The sequence below is a fragment of the Rousettus aegyptiacus genome, unplaced genomic scaffold (genome assembly GCF_014176215.1).
Source record: "Rousettus aegyptiacus isolate mRouAeg1 unplaced genomic scaffold, mRouAeg1.p scaffold_m13_p_18, whole genome shotgun sequence".
NCBI lineage: Eukaryota > Metazoa > Chordata > Mammalia > Chiroptera > Pteropodidae > Rousettus > Rousettus aegyptiacus.
In genome coordinates this window covers 18,603,392-18,627,224 of record NW_023416293.1, presented here as the reverse complement: position 1 = coordinate 18,627,224, position 23,833 = coordinate 18,603,392, and the positions used below count along the sequence as shown (strand labels likewise).

At 48.5% G+C, this 23,833-nt stretch overlaps 1 protein-coding gene across 2 annotated transcripts in view; it reads right to left on the bottom strand.

Annotated features, from left to right (window-relative positions):
• Positions 1-23,833, bottom strand: part of ACTN2 (actinin alpha 2) — a 63,217-nt gene that overhangs the window by 30,443 nt on the left and 8,941 nt on the right. For both annotated transcript variants that reach the window (XM_016163424.2, XM_016163423.2), the window contains exons 2-6: positions 10,449-10,563; positions 9,280-9,399; positions 7,677-7,763; positions 3,704-3,791; positions 2,043-2,121 (exon numbers count right to left, since the gene is read on the bottom strand). In XM_016163424.2, the coding sequence (XP_016018910.1) occupies positions 2,043-2,121; positions 3,704-3,791; positions 7,677-7,763; positions 9,280-9,399; positions 10,449-10,563 (489 nt within the window). The remainder of the gene's footprint in view (positions 1-2,042; positions 2,122-3,703; positions 3,792-7,676; positions 7,764-9,279; positions 9,400-10,448; positions 10,564-23,833) is intronic.

Below are 23,833 nucleotides of genomic sequence, written 5' to 3'. Positions count from 1 at the left end.
AGCCATTTAAACATTTTAGAAACTGCAGTGCTTTGCAGTGGATGTAATCCTTTTAATATAGTGAAACGTTTAAAAAGTGCTGGCTGCAAAGACTCATTCACAGCGCTCAATCAAGAAACCAAAGTAAGCTCCTTGGCTTCACAGAGTATAGCTATTTCAGGCAAAAAGCTTTTCCAACTAAATGCTGTGGGACAAAGTATATAAGCATTTCACCTAAAGCAGTCATATCACTGAATAAGTCCTATCTGGACATTTTATGTGAATGTCCATAAAGCCACATAGCTAAGTAAAAATTTCATTTTTTAATATATAAGAAAAATTTCAGCATTAAAAATGGAGAGTAGTGATTCTGAGGCTTGTGAAAGTTATCTCATAGGCTAACTTAGAGAATGTGGCAATTAAGCGTCTTGACGCAGCAACTGGCAGCGTAACCTTGGGCAGATTACAGAATTCCTCACTTTCCTCATCTGTAAAACTGGGATAAAATGCCTACTTCACATTATCTGGCCTGTGCATTATGATGAGTGAATGAGTATGTATATAATATATACTTATTAATATAAGCATTGAAAATAATGTACGTATATGTATACAACATTAATATGTGCAATCTATAACGCATATTAATGCATGTATACATATATAATAAACATGTGCATTTATTTATAGCAGTGTCTTATGTAGCGCTATGTCAGTATTAGCTGCTATTGTTAATGATCATTTTTTTCACCTACTGTAGGTGGCCAGTTACCACAGGTCTGTTGGCCTTTTGTAATAAAAACTGATCGTTGTAAACTGCTAGTGAAACTAGGTCTACCTCTCATTTTGCAAATTAAAGATTAATTTAAAATAGATATACACTGTCTGAATGTCTGAAACATTTTGAAATAGCTCAGGGATTAGAAAATATATACTTTGAAAAGCTGAGTACTCTGGTCCCTCCATCTCTAACCGGCCTCCCGTCGCTATGCTGTGGACCCGATCTCAGAACACGAGTCGGCTCTGCACCTGCTCCCCGGGGTCAGTGGAGACGGGCTGAGAAAGGGCCCTGGGCAGGTCACAGCTAATGAGACGGTGAAAGCCAGGACAGCACCCAACAACCACGTCGCACAGGCGAAGGCAGCCTGCGGGGGTGGGTCCCGCCAAAACACCGCAGCGTGACGCGGAGGGCCAGCTGAGCACACCGGCGAGCCGAGAAATGGGCCCTCACGCCACCCGGAGGAATGCGGGCGGGGCGGGGCCCTCGGTCTCGTCCTCGGTCTCGGTCTCGTCCTCGGTCTCGGCCTCGGTCTCGGCCTCGTCCTCGCGTGGCGTCGCCTCTAGGGCAGCACGGACCGGACCGTCCGCCATGAGATGCGCAGGGCACGAACGTCTCTCATCCAGCACACAGCGCACTTTAAAACTACTTTTAAACGATTCGAGGACTATTTGAAACTTAAGATACATTGAAGCTTAAGTTTAAAGGGAGAATTAAAATTTCCTAAGTTGATTTTCTAAAAAAAGGAAAAAAAAACCAAAAAGCCCCCAAACTTCTTGTCTGAAGCGACAACTAACGTCTCATATCACTAGTGAGGCTATGATAATAACGAAGTGTGAGAAGCAAGGTAGCCAGTTCTGAGTAGCTATGTCTGCAACTGAGAACTTCAGAAAAGGCAAAGGGAATTGAGAAAGAAGGCTGAAAGGACTCAAATATCCTCCCCCCCCCAAAAAAAAATATGCTTCACATCTCGTATCTACAATCAGAAAAATAAACTCTGTTAACAAACATACATAAAGGCTTCACAGTAAACGCAACCAGCAGAGATAGCTTAAGTGAGACAAAAAGGGTGACGGCCGTGGGTCCTGCCCCGGCTGCGAAAGGGGGCGTGTCCCCAGGCCCCGCCCCCAGTGGGCGTGTCCCCAGGCCCCGCCCCAGGCCGGCTGGCTGGCTGGCTGCGTGCACGCGTACGGGGGCCATGCGAGGACCGGCAGGGCCCGGGGTGGGCCGCGGGCTGGACTGGGGCTGGGCCGCGGGCTGGACACGGGGTGGGCCGCGGGCTGACCTTGTTCAGCTTGGAGTAGTCGATGAGGTCGGGCCGGTGCCTGTGGATGAGCGCGCAGAGGCCGAGGCCGTCCTTCCAGCTGCGGGAGAACAGGAGGCCGGGTCAGCGCAGGGGCAGCGGCGGCGGCATCTGCGCTGCTCAGATGTCGCCTCCGACGTCCTTTCGTCTGACTTAGTGCTCGGAGGGCCCGTGTGCCCCCCTCCCGGCCCCGCACGGGGACCCCGAGGCGCCTTCCTCCAACACGAGGGTCCAGGAGGGCCGCGGCCCCCTGCTGTCCCCGCCGGGTCAGCTGCAGGGCCCCTTCCCGGGCTCCCCCTCCTCCTGCCCAGTTCTGTGCCGGGAGAACTCGCAGCGACTGGACGGCACGTGCCTCTCGACGGCGGTCCTGCGGCCCCGCTCTGTCACTGACCCCCCGGCCCCGACTGCCTCTCCCCGGCTTCTCCAGTCTCCGTTCTGGGCCTTTCCCCAGAACCTGCCCCATAACCAGACAGGAGGGCTTCCGCCCCGAGTCCACACACGCATCTCCTCCGCGAGTTCTCGCTCCTTAACAAGCCACTCAGAGACCCCGGGAGCCTCTGCCTTACTTCTCAAGGTTGTTTTTTTAAAAGGCTAAGACATCAGCACCGAGGGACACAGCAGGGGGAAGGTGGGTTTCCAGTCGCTTCCCCAGAGACGGCAGCACTAACTGCTCCTTACACAACCCCTGGCCACGGGCACCTCAGTGGTGACCAGTCGGTGGGAGTTCTGTCCCCAAAGGGTCAGGGGGAGAAGGGACCCCAGGGCCACTGAATCGCGGGGCCCCTCCCGGGCCAGAGGAAGCAAAGCGAGCAGGCGGCTGGGTAGGAAGCACGCCTGGGACCCCTGAGGTTTGCGTGGGCTCCGGTCGCCCCGCAGACAGCGAGCCACGGGGACGGAAAGGCCCTCTCACCTCTGTCCACTCGGTCCACCACCCGGCAGACACTCTAAATCCCAGGAGAAGCTCCCCAGGCTTCTGTTGTGTCTCATCCTTACTCTCGATCTCTCTCCTGGTCCACGCTGGCGGGACCCATTCAGAGTCAGAGGGGACCCACCACACACAGCAAAGCACTAAGCCACTCTTCCACTCACACAGAGCATGACAGAGGATCTGCCTGAGGACGAAGACTGCGGCAAGGGACAGTCATGCTCTCCGACCGTATCTGGATTTCCTCCACCCGCTTTCCTGTCATTTCTCAAACATGATTTTCCTATTTCTCTTGAATTTCAGCACGAGAAGCTGATTCTGGAGCGGGGAGATCAGGGTGTAGCATGGACGTGGGGGCGTCAGACCCCACCACGGCCTCTCCCTCCCACGAAGGAGCCACGCCTGTCCCGCCCCCCCCCCGGCCGCTCTCCCCACCCCCACTGCACGAGGCGAAGGCCCTGGGAGGGCGCCTCTCGCACCCCGCGTCCTGGAGACCCAGCCCGCACGTCGCTGGTAAGTACAGGGCTGCCCCCCAGCACCCTCGGCCTCGACCGCACATTTCCCAGGAGACCAGAAGCACCAAAACTCCAGGGGCCTCCGTCCTGCCACAGACACAAACGCCTCTCGGCCGGGAGCAGGGCACACCGGGGTGAGCGCGCACTGTCCCCTGCCGCCGTGACCCCAGCGGGAAGGGGGACCCCAGGCCTGGGAGGCCCACCTGGTGTGGAAGTTCTGAATGTTGACATTTCTGTACGGGGCGGTCTTCCTCTGGCACCACAGCAGGAGGCCTTCCTTGGCAGACGTTTCTGGAATGACAGCCAGGAAGAGGCCACAGGTCAATGGTCGGCACCCCGCGCACCCAGCCTTGGTCCCTCCCCGCCAGCGCAGCGTCTCTTCCAGCAGCTTCTGCGTGAGGGGGGAGCTGGAGCCCCGCGCCCGGCACCCGACTGCTGACGCCACGTCAGGGACTCGAGGAGGACACGCAGGTGCCACTGCAAGTTTCGGCACAATGGACGCGACACCGGACTTCGGGGTTGTTGGTGACGCACCTGCTTTATAAAAAAATTTTAAATGTGTGTAGTTTATGACTACACTCTCCTCATTTATAATGTATACGCTCAGGCGTTCAGTGGTAGATTTCAAGTCTGGCCACTTGAGTCTTGACCATGTTAAGAAAACACCCACTCCCCGTGGCACCACGAAGCCGTGCTGCTCGGCTGTCCCGCCCTGGGGGGCACAGGGCAGGCGCTGACACCCCCGATGCCACACTGTGACCCCCACTGCACATCCCAGAGGCCATAAGTCCTCGGGCTGCTCCGGCCACAGACCGAGCGAGGGAGGCCACATCCCCGCCACGTGTGGGGCCCTTGGGAGCGGTTTAGGCTTGAGGATACCCCACCGGCCTGGCCGAACCAGCATGAGGACAGCACGGCACAGGGAGACTCGTGGTCCCCAAGCCTTCCCTTCCTTTTCTCCAGCCCAGGTGTCCGCCAGGTGCTTGGGCCCGAAGGCTCTTTCTGCCATCTCCTGCTCCCCCAACAAATCTCTTGTCCTTCTGTCATGGACCGAATGTTCATGTCCCTCCACATTTCACAGGTTGAAGCCCTAACCCCTAGCATGACAGTTTTTAGAGACAGAACCTTCGAGAGGTAATCAAGGTTATATCAGGTCATGAGGTCATGACGGGGCTAGTGCCCGTTTAAGAAGAGGCAGCAGAAAGCTTGCACGCACAGGTGCACACACTGTCAGTCTGTCTGTCTGTGTCTCTGCCACGTGAGGACACGGCAAGGGGAGGGCCATCTACAAGCCCGCAGAGGGCCTTCAGCAGAAACCGGCCACGCTGGCACCCTGAGCTTGGACTTCCAGCCCCCAGGAGTGTGAGAAGTAACATTCTATTGTTGAAGCCACTCGGTCTGGTGCTTGTTACGGTGGCCTGAGCAGACTGCTGCTCCTACCATCACAGCCCGTGCTGGAGGACCCACGGCTGCGTCCAGCACAGCTTGAAGCCACTAACGTAACCCAGGCTTCTGCCTGACCTAGGTGTTAACAGTTCTGAAAGCCTCTGTAAACACGAGGACTCTTAACTGGGCCCTCAACTTCCCTTTCAGTAAGGGTTCAAGGGTGACTTTTCAAATCAAAATAAGTATTCTGTTGTTATTTCTCTAAATTGTCCAATCTAGTTCAGACTTTCCCCCAACCCATAATCCAGTTGAAATAAACACACTACCCAAATTTCATGTGCAATAAGAATAATTTGAATGACTCCTATTTATGTCTCTGATATAGCAAATTCCTGTTAATGAGTAAGACTGAAAGTTCTAAAGCTTTATCAGCACACTATCTGGTGCAGAAACTGAAATGTGAAATCCATACCTACTTGTGGTCTGTACCCTGAACCGCCTGCCTTTGGTCCTGGCCAATGTCACTAGTAAGGAAAACTACACTGGGAGGAAATAATGCTCTATTTTATAAAGTTTAAATGAAACTTAGGTTAGGGAAGTAAACAGAGGTGAGCAGTCCAATAAAATCTTATAACTGCTGCTGAAGTTCAGACTTTTGAGTCGGTGAGCCTCACCTACCCTCTGGCGGACCGCACCTGAACACTCTCAGCTGTGAATGTAGAACGAAGTTCTCTCCCCGTTTCATTGGCTGCTCTCATCAAAGACAACTCTCGCACCCCCAAATCCAGGCCTGCAGCGAAAAGCCAACAAGCCAAGTGTGTCCATGTCTACAGGGCCTTGTGCCCCCAGCGAGGGCCGGCGAGGGCCGGGATGTGGCCACTGGCACGCACACGCGTCCACACGCGAAACCCTGACTGCGGGCGTGAACGCGCGTTACAGGCAGGTGGGGCCGCTGTCACCCCATCGTGTGGCACCGAGCGACGCACCCGGGAACCCCGCGTCCTGGCGTCTGCACTGCCCCACGAAACCTGCTCCTCAAAAACTTCAGTTGCAGTAATGTCTTTTTCTACATAATTACATTATTGAAACAAATTAAGATGATTTTATCGTTGACTTACAGAAATTAAGGGAAGTTGTTACGAAATGACTCCATAAAGTAAAACAAATAAAAATATACATGAGCGAACTAACATCACCCACTATGTTGGTCACTGAGGACATCTGCTTGAAGAGGTTTAGACACTTGGCTAAATTTGAATATTTAATTTTTCGATCTTCTGAAAAGCAGCTTAATATGTCTTTTTTATGGTGATATTTTTGATACTACTATGGTTTGGTTATATAATTATCGTTAATAATTTGGGGAAAACTCTCTAATGGATAATATCATTCATAGCTACACCTGAAACAGAATTAAGTTTTAAATTAACATCATCACAGGTTGAAGTTTGTAACCAATGGGAAAAAAAACCTGAGGTCAAGTTCACTTCTGTGAAAAAGGATCTGCTACTCCAGCAGAGGCACTAGTGTGAACGAGATTTTTTAAAATAGTATCTGTTCTTTAAAGTGGGTTCAACTGTTTAAATATTTAAAGTTAGAAGTGTATCAAATTTATCAAATTATTAGAAATTACTTTTTTAATAAAGCAGACACTTTTAAGAAGCATCTTGTTACTTTCATTAGCATGAAAGGAGTGTACACTGCACAAAGTTTTTAAATTCAGACTATTAATTCGGGCTATTAATTCAAGCTGGCTGTCATTTTCATTACTGAGGTTTCGATATCATTTTATCTTAAGTCATGTAAACGTAGCTTCGAGCTGGAAGGGAATAATCTACGTGGATCAGAAACTCCTTCAGGGCAAGTACCGTAGGCTTCATGTCATCTGGTGCAATGGTAGACAAACTGCTGATTTTTAATGTTTGTCGGTAGATAAGTAACTAAAATCACTTAAAAAGACCAAGGTCAGAGGGTCCTCCGTCCTGGGGAGAGTTATAAACAATGCCCTCACCCCTCACCATTCAGGTACCTAGTCACCTGTTAGGTGACAAAGTCAGGGGAGGCAAACTGGAAAATTCAAACTGCCCTTAAATATGTTCTGCAGTAACATACTCTGTGATTTGAGGCCTAAATAGGCAATGTTCTAATTTTAAAAATGTCAATTTGACAGTTTTCAACAGTGCTGAAGTCATCAAAATATTTAGGAGTATAGCAGGCATAAAAAACTAAAGATTTTCATCTTTAGGGGTAGTACGAAAGAGTGGGTCTCTGTTACAATGACAAAATGGCTATTAGGCCGAGGGAAGGAAGGGAGAGAAAGAGGGAGGGAAGAAAAGAAGGTAGGAAGGAAAAGAAGGAAAGGAAGAAAGAAGGGGCCAGAGAGAGGGGAGGGAAGGAAGGAAGCAAGCAAACCTGGATTTAGATCATTTTTTTGCACCTAAAATAAGTGTTTCAGCTGTAAGTCTAAAGAACTGTTATACCCGTGAACATACTAGTATAATAAGCAATAAAGAAGCTCGAAAAGCTGTTAATTTTCAAAAGAGACTTCTGTTCTCAACATGTGCTCATGTTTTCCAAAATGATTCCGCCCCCATGAATGAAAGAGCATTGCCGGGGTCTTTTCCCGTAGAAACAGAAAACTTGTGAAAAACCAACTTACATATCTTTCATTCAATCATCTAAGTGACTGTTCGGTTTTATAAAACCATATTCAAATTTTACCTCGCAAGCTCAGTTTACAATTTACCCCAAGCCTCGTAATACAGTCGGATTCTTAGCCATGTGCATTACCTTCCACTGAAATGTCCTGGATGGCGAAGCGGAGGATGATGGTCCAGATCATGCCCAACGTCATCTTCACGTTGCCGTCGACGATTTCTTTAGGGGACAAAATCCAACAACACGTTCATGTAAAGATAACATAACGAGCGGATAAAGTTTTCCTATAAACTATGTCTCCCATAAGTTGTGACTCCAGAGATATTGGAAAAAGTATATATGGAAAAACCAGTTTATATTTTTACAAATATCACAGTGTGTCTAGTTACAAATGTGATATTCATAACCAGATGTCTGATTTAAATGAATTTTGAATTAATAATAACCACAAGTTTTGTACATGCGTAATCACCGAAAATACCCATGAGTTTCCACAATTTAAAGACTAGATGAATGTGCCCCTTACCATGGGGACACGTTCCGAGACCCGCAGAAGACGCCTGAATCTGGGGACAGTACAGAACCGCCCCCCCAACACACAATGTGCTTTCTGCACACACACACTCCGTCACCTAAAGGACGCACTTCGCGGCTTCTCTTCAGCGCCCCTGAGCTGCCAGCATCACCACTCTCGTGCTTTGGGCCATTATTAAATAAAATAAGGGTGGCTTGGACATGAGCACTGTGACAGTAGATTTTATGATCAAGAAAGCTACTAAGTGACTAACGGGCGGGGAACATCTACGGCCCGGAGCCGAGGGGCGAAGGATGAGTCACAGCCCGGAGGGGTTGGGCGCAGGAGGGCCCCAGCCCTGACCCTGGAGTGTGGGAGCCAGACTCCTGCCTTGCTGCCTGTGTGGAGCCGGACCTTGTGATGTCCGGGTTGGCAACGCCACGTGCCCACCTCCCGATTCACTGGACTCTCCTCCCTTCCCCGCAATTTACCCGCTCAAAAAGCCCGCCTCGAGCCCCACGTAAGTTTCAGGTCCCCTGCATTCAGGGCTGACACTGTCTCCGGCTCAGCCTGGCTGTCACTCTGCTACGATACACCTCACTTAACCCCTTTGGCCTTGCGCGTTCCTCCTTCAGCGAACCTAATAAAGTCTTCAGCAAGACTTTATCAAGCCACTCAGAACAGTGTGCAATTTAAACCTTTCGAATTGTTTATTTCTGGCATTTTCCACTTAGTATTTCAGACCGTGGTTGGCCATGGGTAATGGGAGCCGTGGAAAGTGAGAGCGCGGGTCTGGGGGACCGCCGTAATGAGCCACGGGGGACACAGGCTCGTCTTTACCCGGTCCCCCTGCCAGCTCCCCGGCTGGCGGGTTCGCGGGTGCAGCTGTGCCGAATGAGAGGCAGGCCGGTCTGAGCTCCTGCCGCTCCCCAGGGCTCCTGATCTTCCACAGAGGACAAGGAAGCCACGTCCCCCTAGTCATCAGTTCCAAGAGTCATTGGGAGATATGAGTTCTTTCTCGTTCTTATAATCAGTTTGAAGAAGATGGCTTTATATTAGACTCTCTTCTTCACAAATGATCCTGGAGCCTGGTCTGCCGTTCCCGGCACCTCTGTTCTGATTGCCGTGTGCCCAGAGCCTGGAGGGGGACAGGCAGCGCCGGCGCCGGTGCAGGCCAACCACCCTGCAGAGAGGTCAGCGTGCTACCCCCCCACAGCTCACCTTCCGCCCCGATGGACACCAGTTTCACGCCTTTGCTGGCTATGTAATCCAAGGCTTTGTTGACATTGGCGATTTTGTGGAATCGCATTTTTCCTCGGTCAGGTTTGGGCAGCCTTTCCCCTATTAGATAAAAAAAGAACAGTGGAGACAGAGAAAGTGGCCAAAATTCAGAGTCGTGCTTTCCTTACATGGAAATGGTTATGTTTCTGATGTGCCCTGTCCCTAAACCACGGCACGGAGGACTCTAACCATGAACTTTCAAGACCAGATGGACCAGCGGGGAGCCATGCTCCTGAGGCCACATGCTTTCCACATCTGCTGGAGGAGCCTGGGCCACCTACGAGCCAACGAGAGAGCCACTGGGTGTCCCTGGGGCTGTTGGGGCTGCTGACCAGCTGTCGGAAGAACTCAGGGCGGCCTTGTCAAATCCCAGATGTGGCTGCCAGGGCTCAGCTCAGACACCTGGTCGTGAAAGCGCATGGACCAGATCTGCCATCTTCCTCCCCAGCCACGCTTCAGGTGGGAGCCACTCTCCAGTCCAGAGTCTACACCAGCCAGCTGAGGTCCAGGGCAGCGCACAACGCTGCTGAGACTGAGCTCCTGCTTCCAGAGTCGTGACGACCCGCATGCTGGCCTTTTGCACAATTTCTGGAATACACACTCACTGGACTAAGAGTGGAGAGGGCAGCGCGGTGGGCAGGCACGTAAATGTCAGTTTTTTCTTCTCTGTATTTTACTTTTTTATTCTCTTATTACAAGGTGGATGGTATAAATATTATTTTAATGAGTCGATTTTAAACAAAATTCACTCCTTTTTATTTTTTAGGCTAGGCAACCCTCACAGATTGCAAGGATCTTATCAGCTTAAAATCCCTTATTTTTTAATTTTTTTACATCTACAGCACTTGGTCTCCCATCCAAGTACTAACCAGGCCCGACCCTGCTTAGGTTCTGAGATCAGATGGGATCCGGCATGTTTAGAGCAGGATGGCCGTAGACAAAACTTACTCCTTTGTAAATAGGAAAATAACTCTGGTCGGACTGCTCTTTGAAAGGCTTTCTTCGCCAATGATACCATGTTCTTGCCCAGCCAGGGTCAGAGGGAATTTGTGATGCGCACACAAGTACGGGAGGGGGTGTGACAGCGACACAAAATGCTTCAGACCAACCTGAGATGACTTCCAGAAGCAGCATGAGCTTCAGGCCGTTCCGGAAGTCCTCCTCGATGTTCTCGATCTGCGTGCCAGCTTTCCTCAGGTGCGAGTTGCACCAGGCAGTGAAGGTCTGCAAGAGACCCACGCGCAGCTCAGCTCCGCCCACGGCCCCTGCGTGGGACGCCGCCCCGCCCACGCCCTTTGGTGGAGGACAATGCCCGCCCAAGAACACCGCCCCCCCCTCCTCGCAGCGCAGCTCGGCTCCGCCCATGGCCCCTCCTTGGGACGCCACCGCCCCGCTCACCCCCACACCCGTTGGCGGGGACAATGCCCACCCGCACTGCTCGGCCCGCGGCCCCTCCAGGGAATGACCCCCTGCACCGCACACGTCCTGGAGAGTCTAAGGGGCTGGAGCTCCTTGGACCACCAAACAGAATTTGATGGAAAGAATGATTTGAGCCCCAAGGTAAGATTTCAGTAAAAGTTCCTCTTGAGAGACAAAAAGTCATTAATTTGGTGTACTGATCTCAGTTTTGCCTTCAGTTTCCAAAGGTACCTCCCACATTTACACCTGAGCCTTCATCTTCTGAAAACTTCGTACTTTGTAGGAAAGATAGATTCAATGAGGACATGCTTATTCCCTGCATACGCCAAAAAATAAGCTTGCTTGCGGAACGGAGAAATACTGTTTAAAGACTGTTTGCATGTCTTACTTTTGAGCAGAGGGCGGGTGGTATGTGGCAGAAAGGGGAAGGGAGAAGATGCCTGTCACCACGAATTACCGGTGACGAGTATCCTGAATGAACAACAGTTTTAAGATAGTAACTAAATCAATTAAACAAATCTGCAGTATTGTCGATCACTGAAATAAAAAATAAGAGTAGCAGCGATGATGACCTTGGATTTTGAAGACACTCAGACGAGCCCTGCCTGGAAGGGCTCACAGTCCAGTCACGCCAGCGAGTTCCCAGGGCGACTGATAGTCGCAGGAAAGATGGGCCACATATTAAGTGGCATCGAAGTCATTCTGTTTATTTTTCAAGCATCTTTTAATTTGGCTTCCACTTGTGCACTATTTCCTGCCATAACCAGATTAGAAATGCTCCTGGCAGCTGCTGGCTAAGAATGCACACTGTCCCCAGGCTCGCAGCAGCTGCTGGGCTCAAGAACAAAGTGCCTGCCTGCATGGTGCCCTGGGCGGAGGAGACACACAGATCGGCTGGTCATGCCAACGAGAAAACGAGCATCTCAAAGCCGGACTGCTTCCCAGCAAGACTGCAGGCGGTTTCCATAAACGTGACTTTCCTGGGTAATAAAGAGGATTTCCAAATCTGACTAATCGCCACTTATTTTAAGAAATATGGGATAGCATTAAGTTCCAGGGCAAGGAGAAAATGTAGGCATTTTCTTGGGTTTACAGTAATAAACTTTACTTTAAGTGCCTAAAATGATGATTATTTCTCCTAAAACGCATCTAAACTTTAGTCAGAAACAGAAGACAGACTCTAAGCCATATAGTCTAGATCTGCACCCGATCAATGTGCTAGCCGCTGGCCACACATAGCTATTTAAATGTAAATTAGTTAAAAAGAAATTAGAGGAAATTATAAAACTTAGCTCTTCAGCTGCACAAAAGCCACACACGGCTCGTGGCTGCTATGTTGGGTGGTGCCGAAAGTTCTGTTAGGCAGTGCTACTCTAGATGATCAAATTTCATTTTTTGACGCTAAGATTATTACAAGACTCTATTTGTGTATTTAAATATCCATCTGTGATTTGCTTTTTGGATACAGAACACATGTCCTTGGTTCGGAATCCGAGCGGCATGGAAGGCTTAAGGTGAAAAGCCTCCGCCCGCCTCACCGTTCCTCCCTGCCACCCGGTCCCCGTCCCCAGGGGTTCCATTCCTTGGGTTTCGCTTTACGCAGACACAGGTACCTTAGCACAAATTACAGTATACACACTGTTCTGCACCTGGCCTTTTGCAGCCACTTAAAAAAAATGCAACCTAGAGAACATTCCCTATCAGTGCAGATCACCCCTGTTTACGGCTGCATAGTATTCCACTGTGGATTATGTACTATACTTTACGTAACTAACCCCCTATGGGTTGCCATTTAGGTTGCTTCCAGATAACTAGGTTCTTACAGTAAAAAGCATCACAGGCCCCATTTTCAGCAAGCAAGACTACTTTAAAAGTGTGGCTTTTTAAAAACACAATATTGAGACTAATCATATACCTAAATTTTTGGGAAAGGCACAAGAGAATACCAGGTTATGATTTTTTTTTAAATGGAACTGACAAGAGAAAATATGATATAAAATATTTATACAGTTGTTTTTATTTAAGTTCTATTTAAAATAGGCAAATATTGCTGGTGCAAATTACCTTCCCTTATCACCTTACTAAAGTCCTGCATAATAAAAGCATCACAATCACCTCTGGATATAACCCCAGGCTGCTCATGAATCAGCATAGCCTCCTGACCCCGCTGGAGTCCTGCGATGTCTGTCTGGTGCCACCTTACTATAGGGACAATGATGGTAACTTACCATAGGTCATTTTCAGTTGTGCAAATCCAGAGAACAAATTTAATCAAAAAGGCCAATTCCCTGAATTAAGCCTGAGTTAAGTGCCCCATAATGGGTATGCCTCGGCACCAAAAGGTGGTGCCTAATCAACTTCAAAAAAGGACCCCAACGGCTCTGCTCCAGTGGTCCGTGTTCCCATGACGTGCAGTATTGTTTTCAAGGGGTAAATCTGAGGGATCATCAAACCATCAGCAGTGTCTCCTCTGTAATCTTCCTGGAATACCTGTGAGCTGGAGCTGTGAGCCCACCTGATGACGGGCAAAGCCACTCCTTCCTGCATGAAGAACTTACCAGCAAAGTCCCCATCACATAAGAGCTGTGATGCTACTTCCTTTTTCAAAGTTAAATGATGTAACAACCAGTACAATGTGCTTAACGGCAAAAAAGTACTTATGTCCTTGTTGGAATGTTAGATAAGCTTCCATTAATGAATTCTATGCATTTGGTTTTGGTTTCTTTTTAAGTTAATTAAACCTACAGCCATAACTGCCAACGTTGCAGACTATCCCACTGAGAGAAGAGAAAAAAGGTCCTTTAATCAAAATGAGTAACATCTGTGATTATTTAGATCATTATTTATACGATGCAAGTTCGCATCTCTATCTAGAACAGTTTATCACCTGCATAAACAGATGAGGACAAAACAATCTGCGTCTGACAAGGTTCTGAGCATGGGTTCATTTCATGTGATCAATTAACGATCACTTCTTTTAGCGATGAGATTCTAAGACCTGGCCTGGGTTCTCGAAGACTATCCGTTCAATTTACATTTGCATTTTCTCCAAACAAAAAATCCGGCAACACAACATCTGTAAGTCTCCTTTATACTTTTTAAACCAGTTATTACTTTAATAATAATTACAGAAAATACACATTTCAGGTTGCACTTCCTGAAATGGAGAATCATCACAGCGATGGGGCTTTTCTGAACAAAAGAGCACAATGCTTCGGGGGTGAAGGGTGAGGGGCGGTCGCAGGGAGGCTGAAGGCCTTCAGCTTCTACACCCTCCAATTAGAAACACGGCGTCTCGTCAGGTCCAAAGGTTCGGGGCAGTACTGGAGAGTTCTGTGATTCTGAGTTTGTGCATCATTTACTTTCCTCAGTGAGTGAAGGCACCAAGAGGCTCACGGTCAATTCCTGGCCGGCACCCTCGGGGGTGGGACCGCCGAGCCCCAGGAAAGCAGTGGTCCCCAAGAGGGAGCCAGAGGACAGGCAGAGCCCGGTCCAGCCACCGTCATGGCGCAGAACCCGGATGCTATTTCTGACTCTAACACCACACAATTTATTTTCATGTCCTAACACTGTCCCAGGTATAAAAAAAAAAAAAAAAAAAGGATAATAATGGTCATGATCAACTGTACGAAGCAGTTCAAAAGGCGATCAGGAGGAGAAAGAGAAACGCCAGCCCACGGTACCTGCGCGATGTTTCTGAGCACGCTCACAGAAAACTCCGGAAAACCACACTCTGCTCGGCCCGTGTTCCGAAGACGCTCCGTTCATGTTTCCATTAACCACTTTAATAGTGTTTTCTTTTCCACGTCACCAATTCCCAGTTTGCCCAGGTTTCTTCTAATTGCTTTTTCCTGGTTCGCTCTACCTATTTGGGAAGCGGGGAGGGGGTTTCCAGAAAGCTGCCTACATTGTACAATCTCTGCGGCAGGTAGGAGAGGGCGCTCAGAGCCACTTCTCTGCTCTGGCATTTAAGAAAGGAGACCCCGCCTGCAAGCAGAGCAGGGCGTGGCAGAAGCAGAAGGCGCCGGGTCACCGCGAAGCTTCTCAGCCCTCGGCTGGAGAGAGCCGGGCGGCACCATCACGGGGGCACCTGCTCTGGGTCCTCGCAGGCGCCACAGCGCCCCAAACAGGCGGCCGCTCCAGAATCACCGCAAAATCAGCAGCGCGACGTAAATTTAACTGACGCTCATTCCTCTTTTAAAAACATTTAAAACGTGTTTTTGCTGCAGCTGACAATGACATTAGGGAAGCTCCCTGGGCCCAGAGTGCACAGTGGTGGCTAAGTCTCCGGCACAGTAAACATTGAATAATCCTCTGATCTTGAAAATATTCCAGATCTTCAAGGTTGCAAGTGCCCAGGAACACCTTTCAACTACTTGGACGACGTTTAAAAAATATAATCAAAGTGAGAAAGTACGTGAGTCGAAAAACATTCATTTTAAGGATCCTGCATGTGCGACAACCCAGTGACCAGATGTCTTGGAAGTCCCTTTGGGGCCCTCGTGTTCTCATAACCTGCAGGACCCGGCGTCCAGCCACACACAGGGCAGCCCCATCATTCCCCACCCACAGCCCTCTGCTGAGGCCCCCAGATCCTGCTGGACAACATGGAGGCGACAGCTCAGTTTAGCAGTCCTTGAAAGACGGCGGCCCTAAAACTGAACCCTGGCTCTGTGACCAGCTCGGCGTCTGAGGTGGGCAGGTCAGCTGGCCTCGCCCCCGGCTCATCTCTTCCCCGAGGACGGCACTATCAGCCTAATTCAACTAGCTGGCTGTGAAGTCTGATGACATGAGACCAGAAAACACTTCGCAAATGTAAATGCTGTAGAATTGCAGAAGAACAGCAGTCAGCTATGGCAATTCAGAGAAAGTGGGGGTGCTGTGGGTTGAAAATGAAAGGGAATTAAGTCACTGCGAAGAAAACAAAGCCCGCCTGCAGTCACGATTTCAGTCTGCCTGAGCACCGGAGATAGCCCACCTCTGGGGACCAGGCGCCCAAGCTCAGAGCGTTGTACCACTGCTGCTGAGCAGACAGAAAGGGTCCGAGAGGGCCTGGGACCCGGGACCCAGAACCCGGGCCGGTAGAGGTCCGGGGGCTCACACCTCTGTCGAAGAACAAAGGACAGCACAGCACGCCCTCACTTCCTCAGGGCGCAGGGTTTCAGAACGCTAGTTTTTGCCCATGGGGGTAAAAATATTTTGCATGTGCATTTTTTAAAATCTGTATCCCTAAGGGAGAGTTAATGGAAAGAGCAACATTCAAATCGGGACTTGGTTCGTAATAGCGTAGGTACAAAGAGCCTGAAAAGGAACTTGTGTGAAAAGGCAAAGCCCACTGCTCCGCAGGGCAGAGGGAAGGTCCACACTGGCCTCCCAGACTGAGACACCTGCGAGCATCCACGCCGCGCACCGAAGCCCAGAAACGAACACTGTGGCTTCAACCTGCCTCTTCCGCCCTGTGTCACCCACCGAAGCCAGCACCCAGCAGGCGCCCCTGATGGACACATGCGGAATGACCGCCTACTCAGTACTGCGAGTTTAGACTGCGACGATTTCAGTCCTAAATCAACTGGAATCTCGACAGTGAAAAACATTGCTTTTAACTTAGAGTTCCAGGGAGACCCATAAGTGCCAATTTCGTTACCCAAAGTAAGACAGAGGCAGCCTTTTCGCAATGATTGACCCCAACAAACTCTGCCTACAAGGAGGATTTCAGATCTCTCTCATCAGTGTTAGAACACCTAACGATCTCAAAGTCAGGGGCAGGAAAGCCGCAGACGGCTCCGGCTAGCTGAGGCGCACCGCCACCAGCCCTCAGCATTCTGTAAAGGGTTCCTGAGGGGGTCACAGAGAAGCAGGGATTTTGTTTTCCATTCTAGACAGTGCCTGGAACACAGTGGTCCTCCTCGCTAACTATTTGTTAAATAACACCTTATTTGTCAGACTTTCTGGAACAGATCAGAGAGAATGGCAATCATGTTTTTTAAATTGGGGGAAAACTAAAAAAAAAAAAGACTGAAGAGCTAAAAATCTGTATCTGCTCAAGTTCCAAGCTTTTAAAAATTATTATCATGTCAAACTTAACTGCAGAATCCTTACATGTTAAAATGCACTCTGTAATCTTGCCAAAAAAAGACCTTGTAAAAAATAAAAGGCAACCTCACCGCTGAGGTTATCTAAAAATAGGATGAGCTAATGGACGGCACTTGAAGTGGGCAGGCCGAAGGCACTCTGCTCTCCCAGCACTGGAAGAGCCCTGTCCGGGTCTGGTTTCACTCAGAAATCCTGAGCCATGATTCTGGGCTTCAATCGCCAGGCTCCTCGGACTGACTTGATTTGGTCCCTGAGCAGTTCAGAACGCAAGGCAGGTGCTCAAGACTCTGAGGCTGCCTAACAGGAAAAAAAAAAAGGCTTTTCAGGGGTTTTAGTGAAACCAAATGTCACCCAGACTAATTCTGGTTTGAGGAATGACCTCCCTGGTAGGGGGACTCTCCTCCCCAACGTCCAGAAAGGATGGAAGTGATTAGAGTTATGGAATCGGAAAGGGGACAGGCGAAGGAGGCTGCTTTAGAGCGGGACAAACCCGAGCTGCCGCGGGAAACGCGGGCCTTGTCTAGAGCGTCCTCCGATGCCTCCCGCAGCCTTGCAAGGCACAGGCAGCTGGGCGCAGGGCCCAGCAGCTCTTGCCTGCAGACTGCCCGAGCCTGGGTCCCCATGCCGGGCAGCTCCGCTCCCCTGAGACTCACTCCGGTTCCCATTCCCCATCCAGACGTGTGCCTGCCCTCTGCCCTCTGGATTCTCTCTCGCACAAGCTGGGACATCATCCCAGTTTGGTTAACATCTTAAACACATTTCCATTTTTATATTTGCATGAGAGTCGTGATTTTGCCTTTGTTTAAGAACTGTCTTTTAACACACAGTTTGAGAGTCTTTCTTCTAAATAGAGATCAACATTCAAAAGAGCTAAAATATTATTCAACTCAACTAAAATATTCACTATTCCGATCTAAATTTTATTGATTCTGATGAAGACAAATAGTAATTAATACACGAGGATGGGACATGGGACTAACTGAAGTCCACCGTTCGCCGCTCTGGAATCACAGTGTGTGCGCGGGTCCATCCAAGTCTCGGCTTACTGTGCTCCTTTCCCACGTCGAACTCCCCTTTAAAATCTAATATGTGTCCCCACGTTCCCTCTTACACAGATCACCAGAAATAATACTGCATTTGACTTGAATTACTTAGCACTTTTCTCTGTTTCATAAAGATCTTAGATTTATCTAGAAGCTAACGTATTTCCATCTGTTAATTTCCTCCCTGCTCAAGAAAAAAATATCCTACAAACATTTCATTACCACTTACAGGAGTCCTTATTACTCATCCTCCTAATTCTCATTTTTCAGCGGCAATTCCTCATCCCCCATCTCTGGACTCCTTGGGGCGGAGCCGGGCAGCCCTGCAAGCTCATTGAACACGTTTCTGAGCCACCAATGCTGGTTTGGGACCCAAAGTACCGCTCCGTTAACTGCAAGGGGTATTTTTAAATTCTTGAAACAGAATTTTAATTATAAAATAATGATGTAGCATTTTCTCTTCTAAAGAACAGTTTATGGTCTTGATGAAACTCCTCATTTTAACTGTTAAATGGAAAAAAGAGTTAAGATGAGAAATATGTAGATTCTTTCCAAGCTATTTTAGGGCTAGAAGCATATGTTAGACTAACCGGATCAAGTATCTTCAGAATCAAAATTGAAGCCATTTTTGCTCTAAAAGGTTAAAAAAAGAAAAAAAAAAAAGTGGTAAGCTCAAAGACCACATGAAAGCTGTCGGTGCCTGGTCATCTGAGCTTGGAGCGATCCTCAGCCAGGAGCCCGACTTAGCCACCGGCTGGGAGCTCTGTGGGGTCACACCTGCCACCCCGTGCTGGCTCAGCCTACATGGAGGATGCCTGTGAGGACTTTCTGGTAAGCGAGCATTTAAGGCTCCCAACAAACAGCCCCACATACGATTGATCCTGAGCTGTGCTTCCCAAAATAGCTTGTTCCCTTGGAGCCTGGGTGCTTATGTGCAAGATGCGGCTCTATGACAGGGAGACCCAACTGTTGCTCGGTTTCAGGCAATAGCAACATTTATTGTACTTTCAATATTCTCTTCTTGAGGATGAATTCAAGCTTAAAGAAAAGCACACTGATGTTCCCCCCTCAGCCATCCCAGCAACTGGGGAAGCAGCTTGTACTACGCAGACAGCAAAATAAATACTCTTTAATTCAAGTTCACCAAACTGTTACTATGTTCAGGGACCCAAATAAATGGCTGCCCACACAGAGGGATTAAGCGTTCATTTAGGAGACAGCCCTCTGTTACCACTTTCTCCGTATTGTTTTGGACCAGAGCACAGGTGTAAGTCAGGAACAGCGCCCCCCCCCCCCCCACACACACACACACGGCTGTCTGCAGGTCTGCAGGTGTCTTCCACGTATGGGAAACGTTCTGCATAACAGAGGGTTTGTAACGCCAGGGAAGCTGGCCTTTCCAGACTTCCTGCCCACTCCACACGGGCGGGAACCAGGTGGGATTCCATCCCAGGGTTCGCACTGAGAGGAAAGCACTCATTAAACATATAATAAATATATAATGTTCCTATCCCGAGCCATTTGACAATTATATATTATAGTATAAAACCTACAAATATATGCTTCTATATTATAACATAAAGTGACCTAGTAGGTAATATGGCAAAATTTTAATGCTAGTGTTCTCTAGCTTGTGACTTCTAAAATTTTCTTATCTATACTTTCTATACTGAACATCTGTGACTTAAGTAATTATTTAAGAATGCATCTTTAAACAGTAACTGATAAACATGTCTACAACGGGTTCTTTGCTCTTCCATAGTCATCTATAACTATCTTACCTAGTTTTACTTAATCCGCCATATCTCCGAGGTTAACCCCTCCACGAAGTGCTACTTTAAGACTTCTTAAGCTTCACATTAAAATCTCTCTTTTGACATCACGTTTTAAGATCCCAGTGGGGACGGTACATGCTAAGTTCTAGGACTTCAGAACAGAAACCCTCTGGAGACCTTCGTACCCGTCACCAGTCCCAGCGACGGAGCCCGCTGTCCCCCACCAGGGACCTCCAGCACCGTTCTCCCTTAAAGGACGCTGAGGGTGACAGCTCCACCTGTGTCTTATAGAACAAGGGAAATGCTTACGTTAAACGTGAGTTTATCACACAATAATACACTTATCACCGCTTCACACCCATATTTTCAAGTGTGTGAACATGTGAACAACTTTTTTCGAAACAACTTAATCTGAAGAACAAACCTAGAGATCTGACTTTGGTAGCTGGTTCAGATATTTAAATAATGTTTAACGCTCACTGTTTTCAGATGTGGAAAACAGGCACCGGGAAGCCTAGCACACATTGACATCAAATTGTCCGGAGTGTGGGCGTACATGTCATTTATAAAACCACAGAGACGGCACGTGAAACACCGAAGTCGAATGGCAGGGTGCAGCTCGATGGGGAACCTGGCCCCCAGGAGGCCCCAGGGCAGTCCGCGGTCCCATGCCCCCAGACACAGGGCTGCAAGGCTTGGTCTTCTAAAGGATTAGGGAATTAGGACATTGAGAAATGACTCAACTTTAGTATTTGAACTTGTCAAAGCATTAGAAATCTTCCTTTGCAATATTTGCAGTTTTTAAAGTTCAGAAACGGGCCAGAAGAAAGGCATTACTACGTATAATCTGCTCGGTCTCAACGTTATTTTAGCCTTCCCCGAGGCTGTCTTGTGCATCTCCACGACACAGAGCAGCCACAGTTTGCAGTCTACGCTGGACCACTGCTGAGAGTCCACGGGAGACTGTGCACAATTACCCCGGACCAGACCTCAGCCACACCTGGGATTGTCCTGGGCACAGCTGGGGGTAGGGGGCACCCTACCTCTGATCACTGCCCCTCCGGCACTTCCTTGGTAAGGAATGGAGGCTCTGAGCAATGAACACACGTGAACACCATCAATGTATGCAATTTATGTTAATTATTTCTCAATAAAGCTGGGAAAAATAAATACGATACAAAAAAATAACGTTTAAATAAAATAACAAAATAAATCGAATCTTGTAAGGAACAAGATAGAACAGCTACATGCATGCAGCCCCCTCACTTCCAGGGCTACCCTAGAAATTCACACATCTAAGCAGGCCTGATCTGTGTCTAAACAAGAAGCCATCTTGGCAAGACTGCCCCTAAAAATAACCTTTCCCCAAGAACCCAGCACATGTCTGCTCTGCTCCCTCCTCCGGCTGTGCTCTGGGGGTGGGGGAGGGAATCAAGATGCATGAGTATCAAATTCGGCATCCTCAGACACTGCTCCCGCCTCCTATCTCAAAGCAGGAAAAGCAATGATCACAGGAGCGAAGAGAGGACCAGACCAATAAGCCTGAAGGAGGTCACAGGGTCAGTTTATCAGATCGGTCTGCGATATGACTTCACACGTGGGCACAGATAGCGGTTAACTATCCACAGTTACAGGATGTTAAAAGGCTCACTTCTTTCTCAACACAAAAGGGTGTTCTGAGCACAATCCCACCTTCTCTCGTTAAGCCTGAAATTCATCAGTAGGGTCTCCGGGAATTAGACACCTAAAGGTGTCTTAGAAAGGTCACCTTCAAAACACTGGCGATCTCTAGGAAGTCAGGTCTTGGGAATCTAGTTTTTAGAAGACAATTATAATGTCAAGGGCATGAGAAAGCATTAGGAGAATTTGGGGGTGAGGCAGAGCAGGGAGGAGGCGTGGACGGCCAGAAGGGGAAGCAGGAAGTGAGGTCTTGGGTGAGGAGTGAGGAGTTCCAAAAAGGAGGGCAGCAGTGTGCCCACTTCGAAGTTTTGCTCACGGTAATTTCTTTCAAAGTTCTGTTTATAGAGTAAAGCGTTTGTTGAGCATAACAACTTGTCTTTTTCCTCTTGGCATTGGGCATCCCTGCTTATCATTTCAAACAACACAATGCACATGTGTATCAAAACATGTCGTACACTTTAAATCTCAGTGGAGCCCAAAACTTAGAGAGCGTCCCTGTCCACTAGGACATCAGGCCTGCAGGAGCACAACTCTGAGAGTCTCCGCTTCTAGTTCTGAAAGGGGGTGGCTCAAACACTTCGGCAACTTCAACTCTGGCTTCTTTGGGAACCGAGTCAGACAGACGGGCAGTTAATTCTAAAGATTCGTCCTTGGTGGCGAGTCCTACAAAATGCCGTCGGCTTTTGCTTTCGTTGGCTTTTGCTGTGGTCCCTTCCTCCTACTCCACTGTCTCTGTCGGACAAAGCCACTGCTAGAGTCCGACATGGAGGAAACCTGTGAATGACAGCACGTGCCACGCCTTAGAATTTAGTCTTTTTCTCATCGGATGTGCCAAGTTGTGCCATTTAGAAATCAAAAGTTCACATACAAGCACATCCTTCCACAGACAGTGAAAAATTAGGGATACTGAATCCCAGGCTTCTGCTCGGGGTTGTGGGTTACAAATTTGAGCGGAAAGCAACAAAAACAGAAAAAGTCGTGGTTAAAAGCTCTGCCACTTGCTGACCAAAACATGCAATAAAATAATTAGCACCTCCAAATTTTAGACAGAGCTGCACCTTCATAACTTGGACACAATCGTGTGTGTGTGTGTGTGTGTGCGTGTGTGTGTGTGTGTGTGTGTGCCAGCTCCCACTTCCCGACCCTCAGCTACCCCAGGACAGTGATTTAATGTCCTCACTCAAAAATAAGAATAACAAGACTCATCTCTCAAGATTGTTGCAAAGATCGAATAAAAATAATATCTATGGTTAAAACAGTGCCCCGAGATTCTCAATAAATAGCTGCTCCGCCCCATCCAGTGAACAGCTGGGACGCTATAACGTATCAACTCGCCTCCCACTGGCAAAAATCCATATATTAACATATCACTTTTGCTGTCTTATTGGCATTCTTTTTGTTTTGGTGTTATACTGAAAAAAATTTTAAAACATCCTCTTGTGCCAAAACTTAACATGTAAGATCAAAGCATGTAATAAAGTAATCAGCATAAAATTTCATAAAATTGTACAGGATAGAAATTTTACAGTTTGCAAAATGTAAACTACATGGTTTGCATTTTTCCAACTAATATCGCCTCCTCACATCCCAGCCCAACCTGACCCTCACCCCTGCCTCCCCTGAAAACTGTGCTTGTTTCAAAACAGAAAAACATTAAAACGTTACCCTCTAGGGGTGATCTCCAAACAGTCACGATTCTGTGTGCGTCTTTTACCACTGTCATGACCAACACTCTCCAAAGCGCAAAATGCTAATATTTTTTTAACCTTAAAACAAAACACCTAAACAAGAACAATAATTTCCTTAGTCTTACATATGATAAACTAGAAAAAGGAAATCTATCTTGGGTTTAAAATCTACATCTAGCATGTTAAGATGAAGTAAATTCGACTTCTTCCGGTAATCCTTACGAGTTTTCCACAGTCCCGCCCAGCAGAGCCCATCGCCGGCCATTCCGGCTGCAGAAGGGTGCATGTCGCAGGCAGGAGCGCGCCACCCCAACGAATTTCTTGCAGCTCTTCACTTTCTGTGAAAGAATAACTTATCTCATGAGCTTAAAGACACCCCACTCCACATGCCAAATGCCTGGGCTTCTGTTCCAGCGACTAAACCAATTCGAATGCCAGACTCAGACTGACTGGCGAAGTCCCAGTGGAATGCCAAGGTGAGATTTCTCCAGGAAGAAAATCAAAGACATCTCGACAGTGCGAGGGTTCCAAGTCCTCTCGTATGTGCACGTTTCCACCCAGAGCAGCAACGCTTCCACGTTCCGGTCACGTCCCTGCTGCTCCAGGAGCCTCTGTGTGAGCTCACCGTGCAGCCCAGGAGCCTCTGTGTGAGCTCACCTTGCAGCTCAGGAGCCTCTCTGTGAGCTCACCTTGCTGCTCCAGGAGCCTCTGTGTGAGTTCACCTTGCAGCCCAGGAGCCTCTCTGTGAGCTCACCGTGCAGCCCAGGAGCCTCTGTGTGAGCTCACCTTGCTGCTC